Raw genomic sequence first — 20,049 nt, 5'->3', positions numbered from 1 at the left:
GCGTGCTCAGGAGCGTGAAAGACAGTTGCAGACGGCGCAGGTAAGGGGCGTTGAGCGTAGTCAGAAATTCTGGCAAGTTGGTGTACTTGTCGACGAGTGTCGCGCCGAAGAGCCCGTCAGTACAACGCAGGCCGAGGACAAGGCTGGCCAGCTTGCGGTGTCTCGATATATCTAGATCCCGCAGCCAAGCTACAAAAACTAGTGTCAGAGCCACACGAGCAGACATATTGAGCAGCCGACTTACTGTCATCGTCGAACTTGACGTCGCATGACTCCAAGGAGCCTACTGAGACACGCACCGCCTCTAGCAGAACAGGCGCGCCGGCATCATACGGACCCACGCGGTAGTCGATGTCCCATCGATCCTCCGGAGATGCGTCTCGAAGGGAGGCTTCAACAGCCTATCCACGAACAGCACCAGTATGCCGTCGGTCGTGTAATTTTCTACATACAAACCTTCGATACGAAGGCGATGTGCATCACCATCACTCTGAGCAAGCCTCTCCGGGACGTTGTTCAAGCTCACGTTCACCAGTCGGACACTGGACAGGGAAGGAAAGGCGACGAGCAGATGAAGTAGATCATTGGCTGATTCGAAGTGAACATTCCATAGTCGTAGGGCTTTGAGAGTCGGCGCTGGAAATAGGAAAGCAACCGCGTCGCTGAGGGAATGCGACGCGATACGTGAATACTCCATGATGTCCATCGCGCGAGGCCAATCGACGGCTTCGATAGATAGGGTCTCAAGATTCACGAGGAGGCGGATGATATGTTGCAATTCGGGAGGGGGAAGACCGTTGGTAGTGAAGAGAACGCCCAGCAAGTTGAGCTCGCGGACATGGTCTGCGATTCCGGTGGTCGATGCTTGCAAAACCGCTAAGAATGCGGAGGAGTCAGGACGCCTCTCGATGCGGACCTTGCGGAAAAGGTGGCGTTGTGCGAAGAAAACCCATGCACGGCAAGTCAAGCTACACATCCGTAGGGTTCGCCGCTCGTCCTGGAGGTGTTCGAGTATGCGTTCGTGCAATTCTACCGGTAGCCCGGGAAGCATGCTATGCATAAGCAGGCGGGGTCAGAGGTTGCACACCTGTGGTAACGCGGCATTGACCTACTTGGACGTATGAAACGGTGTCTTGTATACACTGCGTTTCGACTGGGTCACAGTGAGCCGAGTGAGGAAACGACGCGTGCGACAGTGCGACTCCCGATCCCTGCCCGATCTCAATCGGAGTTGCTCCCGAGGGCGGCAAGGCACATGATGAGATCGGGACAAAGGATCTGAGCAGTTCTCCGATAAGATCGGGCACACTGCATCCAAACTACCTGCCATCGAGGCCCAGGAGCCGGCTTCTCAGTACTGCAGCGTACTCTTGCACCCAATACTCCTTCGAATATATTTTAATTTGCGTAGGGAACCCCACCATCTCATTGCAGAAGACACCCGGCATCACAACCATAATGCCCGCGGATCTCAGAGCGGCGATAACGAACCGCGTGCAACTGCCAGGGTAATGATTTTCTCAATTGTCAAATCAGGTCCGCCGCTTGCCCGCCGCTGCCGCTGCCGTTGACTCGAAGCGCCCGTTCATGTACCCCACTCAGGGCCAGGCGCACACGCAAGGCCGTTCCATACCCTGAGCTTCAGTCCTCTCGTAGGCGGCAATGGAAAGCCAGAGATATCTGGCCAGCCTCTGGCAGTCGACTTGGGACTCGTCTCAGCTCTACCTGGAACAGGGATCGAGCTTTAGTAGGCCATTCACTTCGGCAAGCCTGAGTGTGCTGCAGATAGAGGATGCAAAGTACGTGGCATATTCGTCGTTGTCGAGACAAGTCTAATGTACAACGAGCGCAGAACGGTCTTCGCCAACACCCTCGTCTTCCCCGGATATGCGGCGACAGCCTCGCTGCTCGTATTGCTCCTCCAGCTAATCGCGCACTCGGAACCCGTGAAGAAGTTGTACAAGAGGCTTGCGACCTCGGAGAACGACTCAGCAGACGAGATAGAGGATGAAAACGTAGACGATGCTGTTGGGGAACAACAGCATTTGTCCGTTGTCTCACAACATATGGCTCAATACGGTGGACCGGTCATATTCGCTTACCGTGTTCTGCGTCTCCTGTGCACGCTTGCCCTCCTTGCCTTATCCATCCTCACCGCGGTCTTTACTTCTCGCCAAGTCTCCTCGCCTTTGAACTCCAAGGTCTTGCCGCACGTTGCACTCTGCTTGACATATGTGAGTGCCCCGAGCGAAAGTGCATATGTTCTAGCTGACGCGCACACCTTCAGGGCTACTCGTCGCTTCTCGGCATACTCTCTGTCGCAGTCAACGCGAGATCCGCTAAGCTCGCAACGCATCACTTGGCCCTAGTGCTGGCTTTCACATGGATCGTGTTCGTCTACCGCGACGTTTGGCCTCTTGCCACCTACACTCTTCAGCCGATAGACGGAGCGGAAGGCGCACTCCTATGGGGAAAGTTTGCTCTACTCACTGTTGCGGGCGTAGTGGTGCCGCTGCTTGTCCCTCGGCAGTACACACCCGCTGACCCAAGGATGCCTGGAAGCCGATCCCGAGCAAACGGCGTCGCTGCTCTCGACGATGCTTTCCTGTGGCTAGACCCGACCGTCTTCGAGGCGTACAAGGTCCCGCACCTGCCATCGAGAAGCTCCCGCCGCTCGCCGACTACGACAGCGCGAAGCATCTCGTCAAGCGCAGCTTCAAGCGGCTCGACCCGTTCCAAGTGACGAAGCAGCGGCATATGTTCTTCGGGCTGATGGCCGTGTTCGCACGGAGTACATTGTGCTTGCGATCACGCTGACCATCCAGGTGGTTACATCCTTCGCGAGCCCGCTCGGGATCAGGAACCTCCTGCACTACCTCGAGACGGACGGCGAGGGCGCGGTCGTGCGTCCGTGGGTGTGGATCTCGTGGCTGTTCGTCGGCCCAATGGTTGGCTCGATCGCCCTCCAGGTTTACATCTTCACGACCACGCGTATGCTCGTGCGCACGACGAGTATCATCACGCAGCTCCTCTTCGAGCACTCGCTGCGTATCCGGATGAAGGCCGAGGTAGCCGACTCGCCCGCAAATAGCACTGTCACTACTGCTGTCGGCACCCCGGACAATGGATCTATCGCTGAGACGGAAGGCGTGGATTCGCTGGGCCCCACTGAAGGCGAGAACCACAGTCCGACGAGCAGCGAAGACGAGACGGTACGCGCGAGCACCATCAGCGTTGGTTCCACGTCGACCAACAACAAAGGCAAGAGCAAATCCAAGGTGCCCTCCCGATCGGGGAGGGTAAGAAGGAGGAACCGAAGAAGAGCGAAGAAGCGACGGGCGGTAACCTCGTTGGGAAGATTAACAACTTGGTCACAACAGACTTGGACAACCTTATCAACGGACGCGACTTCTTGTTCATCGGTAAGCTGTTTGAAAAGAGCGGCAATTGAATGGCTTGACTGACCGCACGAAAGTTATTGAGATCCCCTTGCAGCTCGCTCTCTGCATATGGTTCTTGTATTCTATTCTCGGTTGGAGGTCAGTCACATCTCAAGGTCTGCGCCGGACATGAGTGTTGAGACATGCTCACATAGTGCATTTGCTGGTATGGCGACGATGGTGCTCCTGTTCCCGATCCCTGGCTACGTCGCCGGCAAGATCCAGAACGTCCAGATTGAAAAGATGAAGAAGACGGATCTCCGCGTGCAGAGTGTCACTGAATGTAAGCGTTCTATTCCTCGAAGGTTTGTTCCGAGCCTTTTAATCTCATGTATTAATTAGCTATGAACGTCATCCGCATGATCAAGCTGTTTGGATGGGAGCCTCGTGTCGTGCAGCAGCTCTCGGAGAAGCGTGAGGACGAGCTGTACTACCAGTGGAGGTATAGGATGTTGGGGCTCATCAATGCGAACCTTAAGTACGTCACCTTTCTGCACTCTCCTAGTGATCGCGAGGTGACCTTGCATATAGTTATGCCATTCCCTTGATTACGATGATAGCCACGTTCATCGCATACGTAAGTAAAGTACAGTCCCCCCCCCGACAACCGCACTGATATATGATACTTGTAGACCTTGATCATGAAGAAAGAGCTGACAGCGTCGGCGGTGTTCTCAACTATGTCAGGTAAATCTGTGAGACTACTCTATGCGCGATTTTGCTCACGGGGACGTGCAGTCTTCGATATGCTCAGACAGACCTTGAGCGGCGTCTTCGCCTTGGTTCCTGCCATGATTCGAGGTAAGAACACCAATTGTACCTTCATATGCACGCTAACTCCGTTCAATAGCGAAAGTGTCTCTCGATCGTGTAGATGAGTTCCTGAAGAAGGTGCGTTCTCTAGTCCCGTCATAGCCTCCTCACCGTAGACGAAACCTGTGTCCTTTCTTCAGACCGAGCTGCTCGATGAGTTCTCTCCGGATTCGCATGAAGCCGAAGCCCTGATCCCTAAGACGCTCGTCACTCGCGACATCATCGGCATCCGCAATGCTTCGTTCACGTGGGCGAACGAGAATTATGGCCTATCAACACCGGTATCACCAGGCACACCTGGTAGATCGCGAAGGAATTTCATGCTGCGAATTGAAGACGAGTTACAGCTCAGACGTGGCCATTTCAACCTCATTGTTGGGCCTACTGGCTCAGGGAAGACTTCGTTCTTGATGGCTCTACTCGGTGAGTTCAAGATCGATGCATAGATGTCAAAGAGACATTGACGTTTGTACAGGCGAGATGCACTACATCCCATCAGGACCCGACTCGTACTATCATCTGCCTCGTACCGGCGGTGTTGCGTATGCGGCGCAGGAGTCATGGGTACAGAACGAGACCATTAGAGTAAGCTCATCACAGAAGATGGTACACCGTGTTGACTATTTTCGCAGGATAACATTCTGTTTGGCGCCCCGTATGACAAGGAACGTTACAACAAGGGTAAGACACTCGGACTCACTTTCTGACGGTGGATTGACAACTAGGCAGTCATCGACCAATGCGGCTTGAAACGAGATCTTACGCTTTTCGATGCCGGAGACCAGACTGAAGTTGGCGAGAAGGGGCTGACACTGAGGTAAAGTTACTCGCTTAACGCGTTTGCCTCATTGCTAATTAGATTGTTGTTCAGTGGTGGTCAGAAAGGTAATGAGGTCTGTGATCAAACAATGTACGCGACTCATCCTTGTCTAGGCTCGCATTACACTCGCTCGCGCTGTGTATTCGTCTGCAGAGATTCTGCTGCTTGATGACGTCTTGGCCGCTCTCGACGTGCATACAGCCAAGTGGATCGTGGACAAATGCTTCAAAGGAGACCTCGTTCGTGGTCGGACTGTGCTGTTGGTGGTGAGTGTTGTCGTCTTCTACAACTACAGTCTGCCTAAAGACGCTCTCAGACGCATAATGTGGCAATGGCCAGCCCAATCGCCGACTTCGTCGTGTCCCTTGGTACGGATGGCCGAATTGCCAGTCAGGGTACGTTGTCGAAAGTGTTGGCTAAGGACAAGGAACTGTCGAAGGAAATCGAAGAGGAGAACAAGGAGATCGAGAAGGCTGAGCACACCGTCGACGATCAACAACCAAATGAGGAACCCAAGAAGTCGGACGGAAAACTCATCCTTTCCGAGGAAGTTTCTGTCGGGCATGTGAGCTGGCCAGCATGTGCGTTCCATCCTATCACTACCTACAGCAGCATCATTAACGGCGAGCAGTGAGAATGTTCTTCTCCAGTCTTGGCGGTGGGCATCAATTCACGTTCTGGCTACTTTGTGTCGGCACGCTCGTGTTGTCCCAGCTATGTGACACTGTCCAGATATGGTTCCTCGGTCACTGGGCCCAACAGTACGAGGAACATGATCCTTCCGAGGTCAATGTGCCATTGTTAGTGGTTTGTCTGTTGCCTCATACGACCCAGTTCGCTAACATCGTGGGCTCAACAGCTACTTGACTGGCTATAGTGTCCTACTGCTTTGTGCGGCAACCCTCTACGGCATTGGTTACATCGTCTATGTCTACGGCGCACTGAGAGCCTCGCGCTCCATACATGTATCACTCATCCAGTCTGTCCTCGGTACGACTCTGAGGTAAGCGAGGGTCACTCACCCGAATCCCGTCTTTGACTTATAGATAATCCCTAGGTGCTTGACAAACACCGACATCTCGAATTATCACACGGTGCAACGCAAGATATAGCAGCAGGTACTGAATATTCTTCATCAAGCATAGGCGTGTAGGCTTATGACGGTTGCAGCGACGGACCTATCACTGACTACTTCCGGTCGGTCGTCGAACTGACCGTGGCAATGTTGTGCAAACTTGCAAGCGGTTATCATCATGTCTCCCATCTTCCTCTTTCCCGGAGCGTTTGTTGCTATCCTCGGTGGATGGCTCGGGCAGGTCTACATGAAGGCACAGTTATCGGTGAAGCGCGAAATGAGCAATGCACGAGCTCCCGTGCTTGGGCAATTTGGTGCTGCTATCGCTGGTGAGTACGCGGCTTTTCATTTGTCATCCATTCTGTTCTAATACGGCGTGTAGCTTCCATTCGGGCGTACGGAGCGCAGGAAGGGTCGGAAGGAGTCATACGCGCGTAGCGACCGATGGACTATTGCTGCCCGTACATTTTATAATCTCAATCGGTCTGTGGGTTTTTCCAGGATCGCGTCATTTGACTAAACCAGTGTCAGGTGGATCTGCATTCGCATAGATGCTTTGGGTGCTCTGTTCTCCACAGGTCTTGCTGCCTACTTGTGTACGGGAGCACCTTCAATGCGTCCAATACTGGTTTCTCACTGAACATGGCAGGTCGGTATCCTGTGTTTCCGGAGACACATATCATTATTGATCACCGTTGCAGTTGGATTCAGTGGTATGATATTGGGTGGGTCCGTATCTTCAACGAATTCGAGGTGTCAGGTGAGCCTGCACATCAAGTCGTCATTTCTTTCGCTGGAGCTTGTCCATGATCCACAGGCAACAGGTAACTCTTCATGACCTGTGCACGATTAATCTCTGAACTATTATCCAGTTTGGAGCGCATCGAACAATATGTACACATAGAGCAAGAACCAAAACCAACTGCTGACGGTGTTCCCCCTGCATACTGGCCAGCAAGTGGTGGACTGAAGGTGGACAGACTGTCCTCTCGCTATTCTTCGGTGAGCTAGATGACTTGTCAATAGATCAGTGTCTTACGGATTGCAGGATGGCCCTCGCGTCTTACACGAGCTATCTTTCGAAGTGAAGTCAGGCGAGCGTGTAGGCATCGGTAAGTGTTGCATCAACGTATGATGCGTGCAGTGCTCATGGTGGTTGTAGTGGGTCGCACAGGTAGCGGCAAGGTTAGTGGGCTACGCTGGCCGAGAAACGCACCACACTGACGCGCAGACATAGAGCTCACTGACACTCTCGCTATTGCGATGCATCCTCACGGAAGGCAAAGTCTACTACGATGGGCTTGCAACCGATGAGATCAATCTCGATGCGTTGCGTTCAAACATTACGATCATTCCTCAGTGGTGTGTATGTCCTGGTCTCGCATGATCGGACGAAACTCACTTGTTGTGCTCGACTAGCCTGAGCTACTCAGTGGCACGCCCGTCAAACCTCGACCCCTTTGACCAGCATGATGACGCCGTCTGAATGAGCCCTACGTGCCGCCGGGCTCTTCAACCTACAGAGTGAAATGGATGAAGGACGTATCACTCTTGACAGTCAGATTTCGAGTGGCGGGAGCAATTTATCAGTTGGTCAACGACAGATCCTTGCGTTGGCAAGAGCTATCGTACGTCAGAGCAAGCTGTTGATCCTTGATGAAGGTGCGTAGTTCCACTTCTGTTCTCGACGTTTCTTCACTCATTTACTCTATTGCAGCAACTTCTGCGATCGGTACGTCTCAATGCTCATGGGACTAGGACAGCGCACTGATGTCTGTTCTAGATTATGCGACGGATACTGTAATCAAGAATCTCTACGGAGAGAATTGGATAAGGGTGTCACACTGCTCACGATTGCTCACCGTTTACAAACGATCATGGACGCAGACAAAATCGTATGTCTTCTTTGTATCAATATATGACCATCATATCTGACAACGTCTATGTAGATGGTCTTAGATGCCGGCCGTGTTGTGAGTCGACACGATGCTTACTACTATGCTATGTGAGTCTAACATGAGAATTTCAGGTTGAATTTGGCAGTCCTGGGAATTGCTCAAGAAACCGAAGGGCCTGCTCAAGGCATTAGTAGATGAAAGCGGAGACAAGGAGGCTCTGTATGCCATGGCGGAAGGGACCGCTTCCGCGTCATGAAAAGAGGTCGTGATCTGGCTTTAGTGGGTGTCGGGAGCACTCATCATGGACATAGACGAACTGTATCTTTATTTCGCCGTAGCCGAAGGAGAGCCGCGGTTTCTCATTGAATTGTGTAAAGCAAGATGTATGATGTCCCACAGACGACGACTTGAAGAGCTAGCGGCGCAATGATATAACAAAAACCATCGTCTTCACTGTGTCGTCGATCCGTGGGAGCTCAGAGGGTGACACTACAGGGTCTTATTGCGGCCCGGTGCCATGGACTCCCTTGTATCCGGGATGCTTGAGACAATGTGGCGGTCATCTGTCGCCCTCAGTCGTAACCGAACTCATCCCAGTACTCTCTGTCATCGTCAAGCTCCTCTGGTGGACTTGTGTTGACTCCCGTCATTTGGTTCGTCCATTGAAGCACCCTTGGATGCGCCATGACCCTGCGAGGTCGTTAGTTTACTGGCCAGCACGACAACGACAGAACGGCGTAAAAGACTGACTTAGTTGGCTCAAACCCATGCACTTCCAGGGTCTCCATGCTTGTCGCTCTGGAGAGTGCGACGTAGGCTACACATGATGTCAATTCAGCGAGCATCGAAGAATCAGTTCACGACGGACCTTGTCCCTTCTCGAAGATACGCCCGAGGTTGACGCGAACACGTTGTAGTGTTTGTCCCTGAGACTTGTGAATGCTCAATGCCCAAGCCAGAATGAGCGGAATCTGTCCCATGAACAGCCATGAATCACCCGTGCTCATCAATCAGACTGCACATTGCGGAGTCGTACCTGGTCACGCGTGGCCTCTATTCTGCCCTCCGCGTTGATGACCTCAAAGGACGCAGGGACGCAAAGCGTACGCCGCTTGCCCGGGAACTCGACGACCGGAAGCGGGTGCTTGATCTCGAGCACTTCTTCAGGTATCTTCTCGCGACTGCCGTCTGTGAGCTGCGTCCGGGCGATGTCCATGCCTCGGGCGCGGGCGTCCCCAGGAGTGCTAAACGCAACAACTCGCCCGACAGACCCGTTTACCAGCTCGCCTTGAATGAGATTCTGACAAGCTGATTATGCATTCACTCGATACGGATACCTGCGAGGCCAACTGACCTTGATCAACATAACCTGAGCACCGATCTAGAAGGGCCGTCATGATTCCCGTGGAGCTGAGACTATAACGAGGGAGTACCTTGAGTACAAGCTCCTTCGGCGCGACCAGCCGATCTAGCAGCGTTCTCGCCCTCTCTGAAGGGATCTCATTGCCTCTCTCGTCCCTTCCTGGTCTGTCAATGGCGAGATACGTGTGAGGATGTGGGTCAGGAAGCTGTGCGAGGCGCGCGCTATTGGCGTTGTCGACTTCTATTCGTGTCGGGAACCTCGCAGTCCAATGTCAATGATGTGATAGAACCCAACCGAGAACGGAACCGCTACTTACAGGTCTGTTGGATCGATACCGTCAGTGTATGTAACCTTGCGAGAGAGCTTCCTGAACTCGGTGACCGTCTGTGGAGTAAGGTGTCCGAATCGCATGGAATTCAACATGTCGACGAAGGCTACGGAGAAGCATCATTTCTCTGCGACCAAACTGGGGAAGAAAGTAAAATCTCGCTTACCCTGGTCTTTCTGTCGGAAGACGCGGTGGAGGACGACGGGCCGTCCGACGCAAGCATCCCATGAGTTGGCGTCGAAGGCAAACTTGGCTGATTGTTTATCCCTGTCGGGAACTGGTGGGAGCTGGCAAAAGTCACCGGACAGCACCAACTGATAAAAATTTAGCAGTTTACTATACTTGTCTCTGTGTCGACGAGCATACCTGTATCCCGCCAAAGGGACGAGAATTATTCCGCAATTCGCGGGCGATAAATTCCTGGGGCCATCGTTATGCACGTTGACATCGCCATGAATGCATGATACACACCAACTTGTCAAAGAGGTCGCCATCTATCATCGAGACTACATACTAGACTATGAGCGACGCAGAATTAGATTGGTAGGCATCTGTACTCACTCTCGTCAATGATGAGCGTTCTGACTTGTTTCCACCTTGAGACGACTCTGTTTTGACTCTGTTGCCCATCAGGCATAAACCGCTCCTTGTGCCTCAAGTATTTGTCTTGACCTAGGAGCTTTCCGAGTATCTGCTCCTGACTCTCCTTCCCAAGTCCTATACCGGCCCACGAATGTAACGTGCAACCGCCGATGTTGACTGACGCGATTCCTGTGGCGGCAGTAATGGCTAATGGGTTTGAGTGACGACCGCCGCAATGCTCGATAATCTCCCGCAAAAGAACAGACTTTCCTGTACCTATTTAGGATGTCATGTGAGACGTGCAATAACAGGTGGTGTACAGGTACTGGACGTACCGGCGGAACCGGTGAAGAACACATTCCGTCCGGACTTGACGAGATCAAGTACTGCTCGCTGCTCGGGTGATAGGACAATCTTAGGCTCAAGCGCGGTCTTGGAAACAGTAATCTCTAAGTCTGCTGTAGTTGACGCGGACGATTCATCCCGGGCCTCATTTATGTCAGCGACTGTAGCAGTCTTGCTGTTCGAGGCGAAACCATGGTCCGGAAAGAATTGTGGTGTGACCTTATTGATTTGGCCTTAAAACCGAGCATGAGCATAATGGAAACCTTTCCTAAGGGCTGAAGAGTAATCACCCTCACCCGTATCTTCCCGCGGGACGGGGACAGTACCAAGCCACGCCTGTGCCTGGGAGAGACTCTTGAAGCTCTTGTGGATTGCACCCGGATACCTGGAGACCTTTATAACCGAAATCATCAGACCAGACTTGCCATTGCCACGGAGACGTAAAGTTACATTCTCCTTCGTCTGTGCACATTGGGAATATTGAGCTATGCAAACCGGACAAGTTGAACGTACGTTTCCTTCTTACCTCTTCCCAGGACGTATAAATCTGAGGGCCTTGTCTACCTTTCTTCACGGCGTAGAACTTGGCTTGACTTTTCGCCATGGGTTAGCTTCGTCGAAGGAGTTTGAAGTCTCGAGGTCTGATGTCCGGTGGCATGTTGCCACAGCGTGCCACAACTCGCCTGAGGACACGCGAGAAGACGCGTCGCGCGCTGGTTTCACGTGATGGTGATCCAAGCCCCATCATTGCCTCATATGGCAATATCGTAATTGACTTGCAGGCCCTCCTCCGGTTCACTTCCAATCTTTGCGTATCTCGTAGCGGGAACTCATCGCTTTTGGCCGTAGAAGCCAGGGTCTGAAATATGAGAAAAAAACGAAACCTAGATGCAGTATGTACCGCCAGTGGCACCCGTTGCTTACGTCGTTCTCGAGAATTTGCGGCGAACGATGCTCGTGAATCCGAACATTTGAAGCCGTCTCAGTTCCAGCGCAAGTGCCAGAAATTAGAACGCAGATCTTGATAGTGAGAATATTGACGGGCCGTGATCAGGACCAAGACGAGTTGCTGGCGGCGCAAGTATTACGTGGTATCATTGTAGTCGTGACGAACAGCTGTCGGCTCAGGCTTCAAATCCTCAGTGATTGTACAATTGATCTACCACTGCGATCCGCGGGAATGTCATACAGCTCCGCGAAGCAATGGCTAGTAGGAAACGCCGGCAAGGACCCCCTGGGGGAGTTGCGGGCAGGGTAGCGTAACACGACGGATGGAACTTGTATGGCACGCCCAGTCCTAAATGTAACTGGGTACGGATTAGAATCGGGCACTCAGAAGAGTTCACTGGCCTGAATGCGGGTTTCAGTGCCAGAGGCGTCAGACTTTCAGACGGCGGCGCTGACGCGTGACGTCCAAGCATGGCGGGGCAGAGGGCACAGTGAATCAACTTGAATGTCGGCCGAGAAAACAGTATCAAATCGACAGCCGGGTCGCGGAGAAGCAAGGCATACCTAGCAGTGGGTGGCATGTGTTTTGTGCCGCATCCCCATACCGCATCCCCAAGTGTTCTGGTCGCCGGAGCCTATGCCTCAGCAAAAACGTATGAGACCGCATCTCAGCCGTCATGCGGCTCCGTACACTGTCATCTGGGCTCTGCTGAAGAACGTCATGCAAAATCATCCGGCGAGGTTGATGGCACTAGCAGAACACTTACGTCGAGACGGCCTCACGACCAAGTCGCGATATTCTGGATGAACTGTATCTGTAGACATGGTATACGGATGAACTTCACATGAATTTATCAATTCAATTCAATCGCCGCGTTAGCGTGTAATTCCAGTCATGGAGATTTGACCCACTGCCATGAGACTGTCATCAAAGGGCCACACACTCAGGCCGCACAGCCCGACTTGCGGAACGCCACTATCTGCGGTAGATTGATCTACTTCAATCCGATACTACTTAGCCCGTATGCATCTCCCCTGAATACTCACAGGCAATGATTGACAAAGGGCTTGAACCTGTTGACAATCGGTGACATTATTATCTGACATACAGCAGTGCCAGCAGTAAGAACACCCGGCCTAAGGCCGATAAGCTCTGCCAATTCATGGCCCGGATGTGCAAAATCATATCTGCGAGTAAGCTCATGAGCACTCATGATTCGGAGGATATGTTAAACTACGTGTACTTACATGGGATTAGCTTTGCTTGTCGACTTCGACCGCAACTTCGGAAGTAATTGCAGTGAATCACCCACGCATACAGAACTGAGCTACTCCGAATGCTTGTCCTCATTAATTGAACCACGCCCGAGTTTCGCCGATAAACTTCATTGCTGCGTGGTCCAAGCGTAGTCAGCAGCATGAGAGCCTCTGTGAGGGCGGGGACGAGAAAGGACGCTGTCCGCCGCGTTCAATGTTCCACGGTCAGTCTGAAGCAGGAAACGAAACACGTGTCAAGAGTCTGGGCGCCGTTTTCTAGTTCAGGACACGCGGCGCGGCGGGCTTCGCCACCCCGACAACTTCTCCCGCCACTACTACTACTTGACACCGATAACCAGAGTGGTATCAATGCTGCTCCAGCACACTATCAAAGCCCCAGCAAGTCTATTGAGCGACGTACGCCTTTCATGTGAGTCACGGCAACATCATCGAACCCTATGTTGTTCGAGTACTGACGTCGACGCATGATGCGGACAGCGATGCACGAGGAGCACCACCAGAGCGCGCACTGGGCGCCATCTTTAAAGTGATTGGTCTGTTGCATGCCCGACATGCGCTGCTAGTACAGCATCGCCTGCCACCCCGGACTCGGACCGGTTCAATGTGCCTAGCCATGGCCGCACCAGTGGCGAAACTTGAAGCGCACAGCCAACTTACATATCGTTGCGCATCACAGCCTACGCCGAGAATCGACGCGTTTCAGCGCCTCTCACATGTCACCATTGGCTCTGTCACTCATCCCCTCGGATACTAAGTAGCCCGCCCATGCGGGTGGATCTGACCACAGTGATTACTGACCATCGCGGCGCTAACATGGGGAGGATACACCTAAGTACATAGGAATGCAGAGGCGCGTGAGCTGCTCCTCCGCCGCCTGTCGATCTCGACTTCATGTCCCTTCCTGCGGTCGACCTCAATTCTTTGGTGGCCACCCAATATTTATCGGGTGAGTTCTCTGTCGTTTGCTTTCCACCGCCGCAATTCATTGCGTTTCCTCATTTGACAATTCCTAGCGGTCGCGGTTACACTGACGCTCTATGAACGCCTACTTGTATTCGAGAAGGAGGTCGAGTTGATATGGCGACAGCCATGGTCAGCGCTGCCTATACTCGTCCTCCTTGATATGTACGGAAGGCAGGCCAGTATGCTGTTCATCGCATACGGTGCGTACATCTTCAATGCGCAGGTTGCAGTTCGACTCTTACGCTACTTGTCAGTGGTAAGCGGCATCTCGACCAACATCAGTGACTCTGTGAGCTGCGTCTCCCTTTGAATTTTGAGTGCAAATGCTGACTGATTCGGCATTCCAGTTGTTAGTAAATCTGGACCTGCTTGCCCCCGTTCTGACTCGTCCCCCCAGATGTCAGGCCTTCAACCGATTTATCGCGACATACGGACTGTTGAGCACTGCTTCGATTCAATGTCAGTTCTACCCGCTATGTTCTCGCTCACAGTGTGTGCTGAACACCCTCAGTTGTATTGGTTCTTCGTATTTATGGTCTCTGGGACAACCGGCGCATCATCACTATAGCTCTAGTAGGCGGGTTTGTCGTATTTTACGGCATCACAGTGGCGTTTGCCGTCGTCTCTACAATTCAAACATCTGGTACCGCTATTTGTTGTGATTCTTCCGTCAGTCGAACTGACATCTATGCCTCGCAGCGACCGCACAATATAACGAGGTCTACCACGCGTGTGGAGTGCCGCATAGACCGCTGTATCTCATAGGCGCATATGCAGGAACGGTAAGCTTTCCTTTGCGCCTGGGACATGAAGAAGCGAAGCTGACGGTCATGATGCAGCTCGCGTATTATATTTATGTCATGATTCTCCTGGTCATCAACTCTTTGAACAGGCCTCGGAAACGCGATTTCGAGATCATCAAGAATCTATACCGCGATGGAGTGTGGACACTGCTGGTATGTGTGCGAGCGCTCTTATGACGAGAATGTCGCTTATGTGTCCTCGCCCAGGTCTTCACAGGTTCGTGTGTCGAGTGACACACCTGATGGCTGCTGTGCTGACGAGGGGTGGTGCAGTTCTCCAGCTAGCGCGGTTGATGCCTGCGATCTTTGGAGGGGTGCGTGTCCAGCCATTCGCTTGTAAAGACAGACCTAACGTCATCGTGGATCAGACGGCGCAGACATTGCTTACCCCTTTGTACGTCCCAGACATTTTCATGCATCATCACATCTCTCTGACGGGTGCTTAGGATTACGTGGGCGCTGGACGGGATTCTGAGCTTCCGACTCTATCTGACATTGAAACAAGTCGAAGTGGATGCTCGGAAAGGATGGAAGACTGTTACCGGCTCGCAGCAGGTGTTCGTCTTCGAAGAAGTGGAGATGGACTTGAAGTAATGACTTTGCAATGATTATTTAACGGTATGTTACACGTTTGTACGAGTTAATGGATGTACGTTACACTCCTCTTCAGCCCTAACTATGTACCTTCTGCCGGCGTCCAGGTCGTCACCGGTTCACTCACCATCGTCGTTGTAACATGTGCTCGATCCATCCAGACACCACAGCCCGCAGATGTGCAGTAACAAGGCGCTGAGGCAGACCTGCCGCCGGCGATGCATTTTGTTTTCGACCACTGCTCGGCAGCCATCGCTCGGATGCCTCGGTGATCAGGACAATACAGTACCACTGAACAGTTTTCTGCTCGTGACCACGATGCTGCGTTGAATGGAACCACCGGCGGAAACGAAGGATTAGTATGGGCGTCCCGGCCTCGGGGAAATACAACCAAGTGTTCACAGGCACCCGATAGCAACAACGCTGGTGGAGGTCATACCTCCGCGAGGAGACAATCTACCTTCCTGTCAAGTTGTTAACGCACTTAGATATGTAGAACCCCGTGCGTTGTGAGCGTACCAATTGTCTGGCCAATCTCGCATCGGCGTGTTATGATCACGATCGCGGTCACTGTGACATTTTCCTTGACGAATCTGGTAAGTATCAAGAACATCCCTCCGGTGGGAAGTGGCTAAGTGATGCGATGTCAGCGTTTTCTTCGCGCACTCCCTCATTGCTGCAGGGAAGGTGGTACGTATCAAGGTGGTAAGTATCAAGAAGGTGCGCCTTCGGTGGGTGGCCGCTGCTGTCATCGCAGCTTTGATCATCATGCATGTCCGAGTGGCGGACAATCAGCCGCCGAACCGAGCCTGTGTCTCTGTGTCTTGTTCTTGAGCGCTTGCTGTCATAGCTCTACCCGTGGATCAAGAACGCGCAATGCGGAATGATGTCTATTGTCTTTATAACAGATCCAGACTTAATTGCACTGGATAACGGGCACGTCGGGGTCACCGTATCAAACACGGCGAGCCGCCGAAACCCCTGCATTCTCATTCTGCTCTGTCCCTTTTCCTGTAGTCCGCCAGACTGCCTTGCAGGGCTCAAATACTGCCAGTGGATCGCTCAGGTTGAAGCTGCACTCTCTGAAAATCCCTCCTTTCTTCTTGGAGTGCCATGTCTTCGGATGTAGCGACGAACATACATGTGTCTTTAGATGACAGCCGCGCTTCGACAGAGTCATCCCGTATTGACCAACTCGACTCAGCGATGGCGCTGGCGGAAGAAAAAGCTGAGAGCCAGGTCGGGATTCCGCAGCCAGTATACGACATTCCAGATGGCGGGCTACAAGCCTGGGGGGCTATACTTGGCGGGTGCGTATTTGGAATCATCGAGCCTACACCAAGCTCACGTATCTGTGCAGTTGGCTCATTTCATTCTGCACCTTTGGCTATGCGAGTTCGTTCGGTATCTACCAGGACTACTATGTGCTTGCGGGAGCCTCAACATCGTCCAATATCAGCTGGATTGGTTCTTTGCAACTCTTCTTCCTGTTCTTCCTAGGCTTGCCTGCCGGCAGACTCTTCGACGCAGGCTACTTCCGCGCGCTGACCCTCGGCGGTAGCGTTCTCTACCTGTTCTGGTCAGTGACACATCGCATGCCGGCCGCACGACGATACTTAACGCCGCTCGCAGTCTATTTATGCTCTCCCTCGCGGATCCCACAAAGTACTACCAGATCATCTTGGCGCAAGGGATTGGGATGGGTATTGGTGGCGGGCTCATGCTTGTACCTGCCCTTTCCTTGCAAGGACACTACTGGAAGAGGCGGCGAGGAATGGCGTTGGGCCTCGTTCTGACAGGCTCGGGCTGTGGCGGCATCATCTATCCGATTATGCTAAACCATCTATTCAATGGCTCGACCGGCTTTCACTGGGGTGTGCGAGCATCCGCATTCCTGACACTGGGGCTCCTCGTGCTCGCTCAGTTCGTCATGCGCACTCGGCTACCCAGCGCAAAGGACCGTCCTCCACAGCCCAAGCCCAACATCCTTGCTATTTTCACGGACCCGCCGTTTGCGTTCTCTTTGTTTGGGTGAGCTATACCATACCGCACATGAGGCCGACGATGATATTAATTGCTGCTGCAGAGGGTTCATGGTTGTTTGGGGGTTGTTCATGCCCTGTAAGTAGAGCTGTGACTCCGTTGAGATTGATGCACTCAGTCCAAGCAGACTTCTATCTCCAGTTGTGGGTCAACTTGCACGGTCTCTCAAGTACACTTGCTTTCTACACGGTATGTCTCGCTCTTCTCCAACCATGCTGCGTTAATGACATTATGCCCCGTCCAGATCGCCATCCTGAACGCAGCGTCCATTTTTGGCCGTATCATTCCGAACATGCTCGCAGATCGATTTGGACAATTTAACGTCGTGGTGCCTGTGTCGGCTATCACGGGTGCCCTCGTCTTCGTCATGTTCGCCTCGACGACTACGGGTGCTGTCATCGTCTTCACCATCTTGTACGGGTTCTTCTCCGGATCGTGTAAGCAATGCCCCCTCATTCGTTCGGTCCTCCAACTTATCGGCGCTCTGTAGACATCGCACTGGTGCCTAGCACACTTGCCATCATGGCCAAGGATACTAACGAGATCGGGTAGGTCTCAACCCACTCATTTGATTATGATACAGAGTTACTGAAGCCGGATGCAGCGTCCGGATTGGTCTCGGATACTTTGCCACATCGTTCGCGATGCTGACTGGCACACCGATAGACGGCGCGCTACTTGGACACGGGCTCATTCTAAACTGGTCCAAGCCTATCGTCTTCAGCGGCGTAAGTACTGCCTGACGCCTCGTGCACTTCGGAATTTGACAGCATTGCCTCCAGGTCGTAATCATTGCTGGGGCTGGATTCCTGGCTGTCGGCCGGCATCTCTTTGTGAGAGTGAAGGGCACACAGTGGACGTAGATACTGGTAGACCAAGATATCCATTGTATTTATTACCCTTGCGGCACACCGCAACCCCACGACCTCATGTTATCGACCGTCCATACTTATTGAGAACTGGAGCCAGTCTAGTGCACAATTGGGCGGCGTGTACCAACGAAGCATCGGGATAACTTATATGTGTGGCCTGTACCTGCGAGGCGAACGTCTACAGCTACATTGTGTGATGGGTATGTACTATCTTGCATAATAAATAGGTCGCGTGCAATGAGCGGATTCCGTGAGTAAATAAGTAAATAAATGTGAGGCCGTGTTCCACTCTATGCGTGCACTGTCCTAGAGCTAGAGAGCTCCTCACATGCGGCTCTGAGGTACTGAAGAAAGAAAGACGTCTTGCCTAGCTGCAGCAGCGCTAGCATGGCCTAGCATGATCGGAATGTATCAGCTTCCGGGTACCTCGGTGTGTGTGAACCGGGAATACATACGATGGAAAGCGTGATCACTCGATTGTTCCGACAGACTGCCCGAGAACCGCATAGTGAGAAGGGTGCAGATGACGGCATGACATTTGACACTTACTGATCCAAACGCGCAGTGCGAAGAAACTGAGGTCAAGGCGCAAGTAAGTACGACGTCCGGCGGACGGAGTGAATGTGGACCGACCTCTGGACCATGAGGGCGATTGTAGCCTGTCAAAGTCGGATCAGCTTCACGTCCCAGCAGGAAGACGGGCGCAATGTGGTCCATCCTACCGTTAAACCGACACCGAGCTAGAGGGGAGCGTATGCCTCGTGAGCGATTCGTCTAGCTGAACCGCAGCTATACGTACTGCTAAATTCCACGCCATGCTGCTTGACGTTGCTGGTACGCGGTAGTTGTTAATCAACCTCCACCAGTCGCAGTCTGTGACAGTGACCATTTGCGCCGTATTTAAAGCACTACTCAGAAGTGAGCCGGGCTTGAGCTCCACAAGAATGCAAGGCTACCAACCCTATCAACGCAACCTGTGCCGTGAATAAGGGTGTGAGTCGACTTCAGATGCAACTGAACGCGAGGCAAGAGCGATGGACGTACAAACAACTTCAGGCGCATCGACTCGTCCCAGCAGTTCTCATAGTATCTACGATTCTGTATCATTATCATGCCAAAGAACCTGCGAAACGCATGTTGATGAGGCGTGGATACATCCTTGCAGAGAGCAATGGCAACCTACATCGCACTGAGAACGGAGCCAAGAAGAATTGCACCTGGCGTTGGCTTCACCAGGCCGTCTACAACCACTTGGGACGACATCCTAGAAAGAAACGGGAGAAGTATAGAAACAAGAGGGGGGTTGCCACAGCGTGGACCCGACCAACGAGTCCACCTCGAGAAGGAGGGTGCCCGGAACGCGCGGGACAAAACAATAATGCCACTATCCGACGAGACTGGTTTGCTAGCCATGTCCGCTTTGACAGGAACATGTGCTGTCCTTGGCCTGGGACGTCTCACTGCAATGTACTCCCGGTAGATCGGAGTCGCAGAATAATATGACCGTCACATCAAAGGTACGATTGATGCGAACAACCTCCATTCTATGTTGGGAACAGCAGCGGGAGTCGGTCGCCGAAGCCACCGAGCGCTCAGCGCCCGTGAGCTGTACTGGTAAGTACATGTTCCGCACAGCACAGCCCTCGGAGGACCAATACGATCTGACATCGTTGAAGATAGCCCGCTGTCCGCTGTCTGAGCACCGCAAACGAGCCAAGCTCAGTTCAGGAGTTAGAATTGTGCAATCCCATGACAGAAGCGGAACCTGCGCATGCAAGGACATGTGCGCCACGGCTAAGGTGACGCTGTCGTCACGGTCCACGGACCACAGACACGTACATATGAGTGGGCGTTGCACGGGGCGAAAATTCCATGACGAGACAA

The 20,049-nt window shown here is 52.8% G+C and overlaps 8 protein-coding genes across 8 annotated transcripts; 4 read left to right on the top strand and 4 right to left on the bottom strand.

Annotated features, from left to right (window-relative positions):
* Positions 1-267: 267 nt before the first annotated feature.
* On the bottom strand, positions 268-1,188 carry B0H18DRAFT_561945 (uncharacterized protein). Its single transcript, XM_048038611.1, has 2 exons — positions 1,113-1,188; positions 268-1,052 (listed from the first exon to the last, which is right to left on the bottom strand). The coding sequence occupies exon 2, from the start codon at positions 1,049-1,051 to the stop codon at positions 305-307; it is 747 nt and encodes a 248-aa protein (XP_047890849.1). The 5' UTR covers position 1,052; positions 1,113-1,188; the 3' UTR covers positions 268-304.
* A 425-nt stretch (positions 1,189-1,613) lies between these two features.
* On the top strand, positions 1,614-2,743 carry B0H18DRAFT_1188953 (uncharacterized protein; the record flags this gene model as incomplete). The annotated part of the gene is made up of 3 exons (XM_048036030.1): positions 1,614-1,799; positions 1,853-2,234; positions 2,288-2,743. The coding sequence occupies exons 1-3, from the start codon at positions 1,663-1,665 to the stop codon at positions 2,741-2,743; spliced, it is 975 nt and encodes a 324-aa protein (XP_047890848.1). The 5' UTR covers positions 1,614-1,662.
* Positions 2,744-4,186: 1,443 nt separating this feature from the next.
* Positions 4,187-8,381, top strand: B0H18DRAFT_1105962 (P-loop containing nucleoside triphosphate hydrolase protein; the record flags this gene model as incomplete). The annotated part of the gene is made up of 26 exons (XM_048032670.1): positions 4,187-4,241; positions 4,291-4,331; positions 4,394-4,676; positions 4,729-4,838; positions 4,886-4,934; positions 4,983-5,070; positions 5,113-5,146; positions 5,187-5,339; positions 5,390-5,638; positions 5,806-5,873; positions 5,951-6,076; positions 6,131-6,167; positions 6,390-6,477; positions 6,531-6,561; positions 6,727-6,801; positions 6,850-6,908; positions 6,966-6,972; positions 7,021-7,150; positions 7,197-7,260; positions 7,311-7,333; positions 7,386-7,510; positions 7,707-7,810; positions 7,866-7,880; positions 7,932-8,043; positions 8,098-8,121; positions 8,178-8,381. The coding sequence occupies 25 exons, from the start codon at positions 4,187-4,189 to the stop codon at positions 8,105-8,107; spliced, it is 2,136 nt and encodes a 711-aa protein (XP_047890847.1). The 3' UTR covers positions 8,108-8,121; positions 8,178-8,381.
* A 909-nt stretch (positions 8,382-9,290) lies between these two features.
* On the bottom strand, positions 9,291-10,231 carry B0H18DRAFT_880107 (uncharacterized protein; the record flags this gene model as incomplete). The annotated part of the gene is made up of 3 exons (XM_048040740.1): positions 9,291-9,666; positions 9,726-9,843; positions 9,904-10,231. 3 exons carry the CDS (start codon positions 10,229-10,231, stop codon positions 9,291-9,293), a joined length of 822 nt encoding a protein of 273 aa, XP_047890846.1.
* Positions 10,232-10,272: 41 nt separating this feature from the next.
* B0H18DRAFT_880234 (PIF1-like helicase-domain-containing protein) lies at positions 10,273-10,736 on the bottom strand (the record flags this gene model as incomplete). The annotated part of the gene is made up of 2 exons (XM_048040750.1): positions 10,273-10,595; positions 10,655-10,736. Coding segments are annotated over 2 exons (405 nt in total), but the record flags the coding sequence as incomplete, so codon positions are not given.
* Positions 10,737-13,781: 3,045 nt separating this feature from the next.
* Positions 13,782-15,652, top strand: B0H18DRAFT_1188906 (uncharacterized protein; the record flags this gene model as incomplete). Its single annotated transcript, XM_048036029.1, has 11 exons — positions 13,782-13,836; positions 13,904-14,053; positions 14,108-14,142; positions 14,201-14,202; positions 14,251-14,312; positions 14,553-14,635; positions 14,693-14,809; positions 14,864-14,873; positions 14,930-14,970; positions 15,025-15,050; positions 15,103-15,652. The coding sequence occupies 11 exons, from the start codon at positions 13,782-13,784 to the stop codon at positions 15,248-15,250; spliced, it is 729 nt and encodes a 242-aa protein (XP_047890844.1). The 3' UTR covers positions 15,251-15,652.
* An 804-nt stretch (positions 15,653-16,456) lies between these two features.
* Positions 16,457-18,156, top strand: B0H18DRAFT_1121428 (major facilitator superfamily domain-containing protein; the record flags this gene model as incomplete). The annotated part of the gene is made up of 9 exons (XM_048034335.1): positions 16,457-16,560; positions 16,611-16,829; positions 16,883-17,281; positions 17,337-17,371; positions 17,421-17,482; positions 17,538-17,730; positions 17,784-17,841; positions 17,898-18,021; positions 18,076-18,156. The coding sequence occupies 9 exons, from the start codon at positions 16,457-16,459 to the stop codon at positions 18,154-18,156; spliced, it is 1,275 nt and encodes a 424-aa protein (XP_047890843.1).
* Positions 18,157-18,497: 341 nt separating this feature from the next.
* Positions 18,498-19,652, bottom strand: B0H18DRAFT_561737 (uncharacterized protein). Its single transcript, XM_048038610.1, has 7 exons — positions 19,349-19,652; positions 19,210-19,288; positions 19,126-19,139; positions 18,965-19,073; positions 18,888-18,905; positions 18,715-18,824; positions 18,498-18,655 (listed from the first exon to the last, which is right to left on the bottom strand). Exons 1-6 carry the CDS (start codon positions 19,576-19,578, stop codon positions 18,747-18,749), a joined length of 528 nt encoding a protein of 175 aa, XP_047890842.1. The 5' UTR covers positions 19,579-19,652; the 3' UTR covers positions 18,498-18,655; positions 18,715-18,746.
* Positions 19,653-20,049: the final 397 nt, after the last annotated feature.

Source organism: Fomitopsis serialis (genome assembly GCF_022376445.1).
Source record: "Fomitopsis serialis strain Sig1Antser10 chromosome Unknown B0H18scaffold_60, whole genome shotgun sequence".
Classification (NCBI taxonomy): Eukaryota; Fungi; Basidiomycota; class Agaricomycetes; order Polyporales; family Fomitopsidaceae; genus Fomitopsis; species Fomitopsis serialis.
This window is presented reverse-complemented; position numbering and strand designations above follow the sequence as displayed.

Coding starts and splice junctions, on each gene's coding strand:
- B0H18DRAFT_561945 (XM_048038611.1), bottom strand. CDS start 1,051: ATGCTTCCCGGGCTACCGGTAGAATTGCACGAACGCATACTCGAACAC.
- B0H18DRAFT_561737 (XM_048038610.1), bottom strand. CDS start 19,578: ATGGCTAGCAAACCAGTCTCGTCGGATAGTGGCATTATTGTTTTGTCC. Junction 19,289..19,348: donor GGCTCCGTTCTCAGTGCGAT/GTAGGTTGCCAT, acceptor TGCGTTTCGCAG/GTTCTTTGGCATGATAATGA.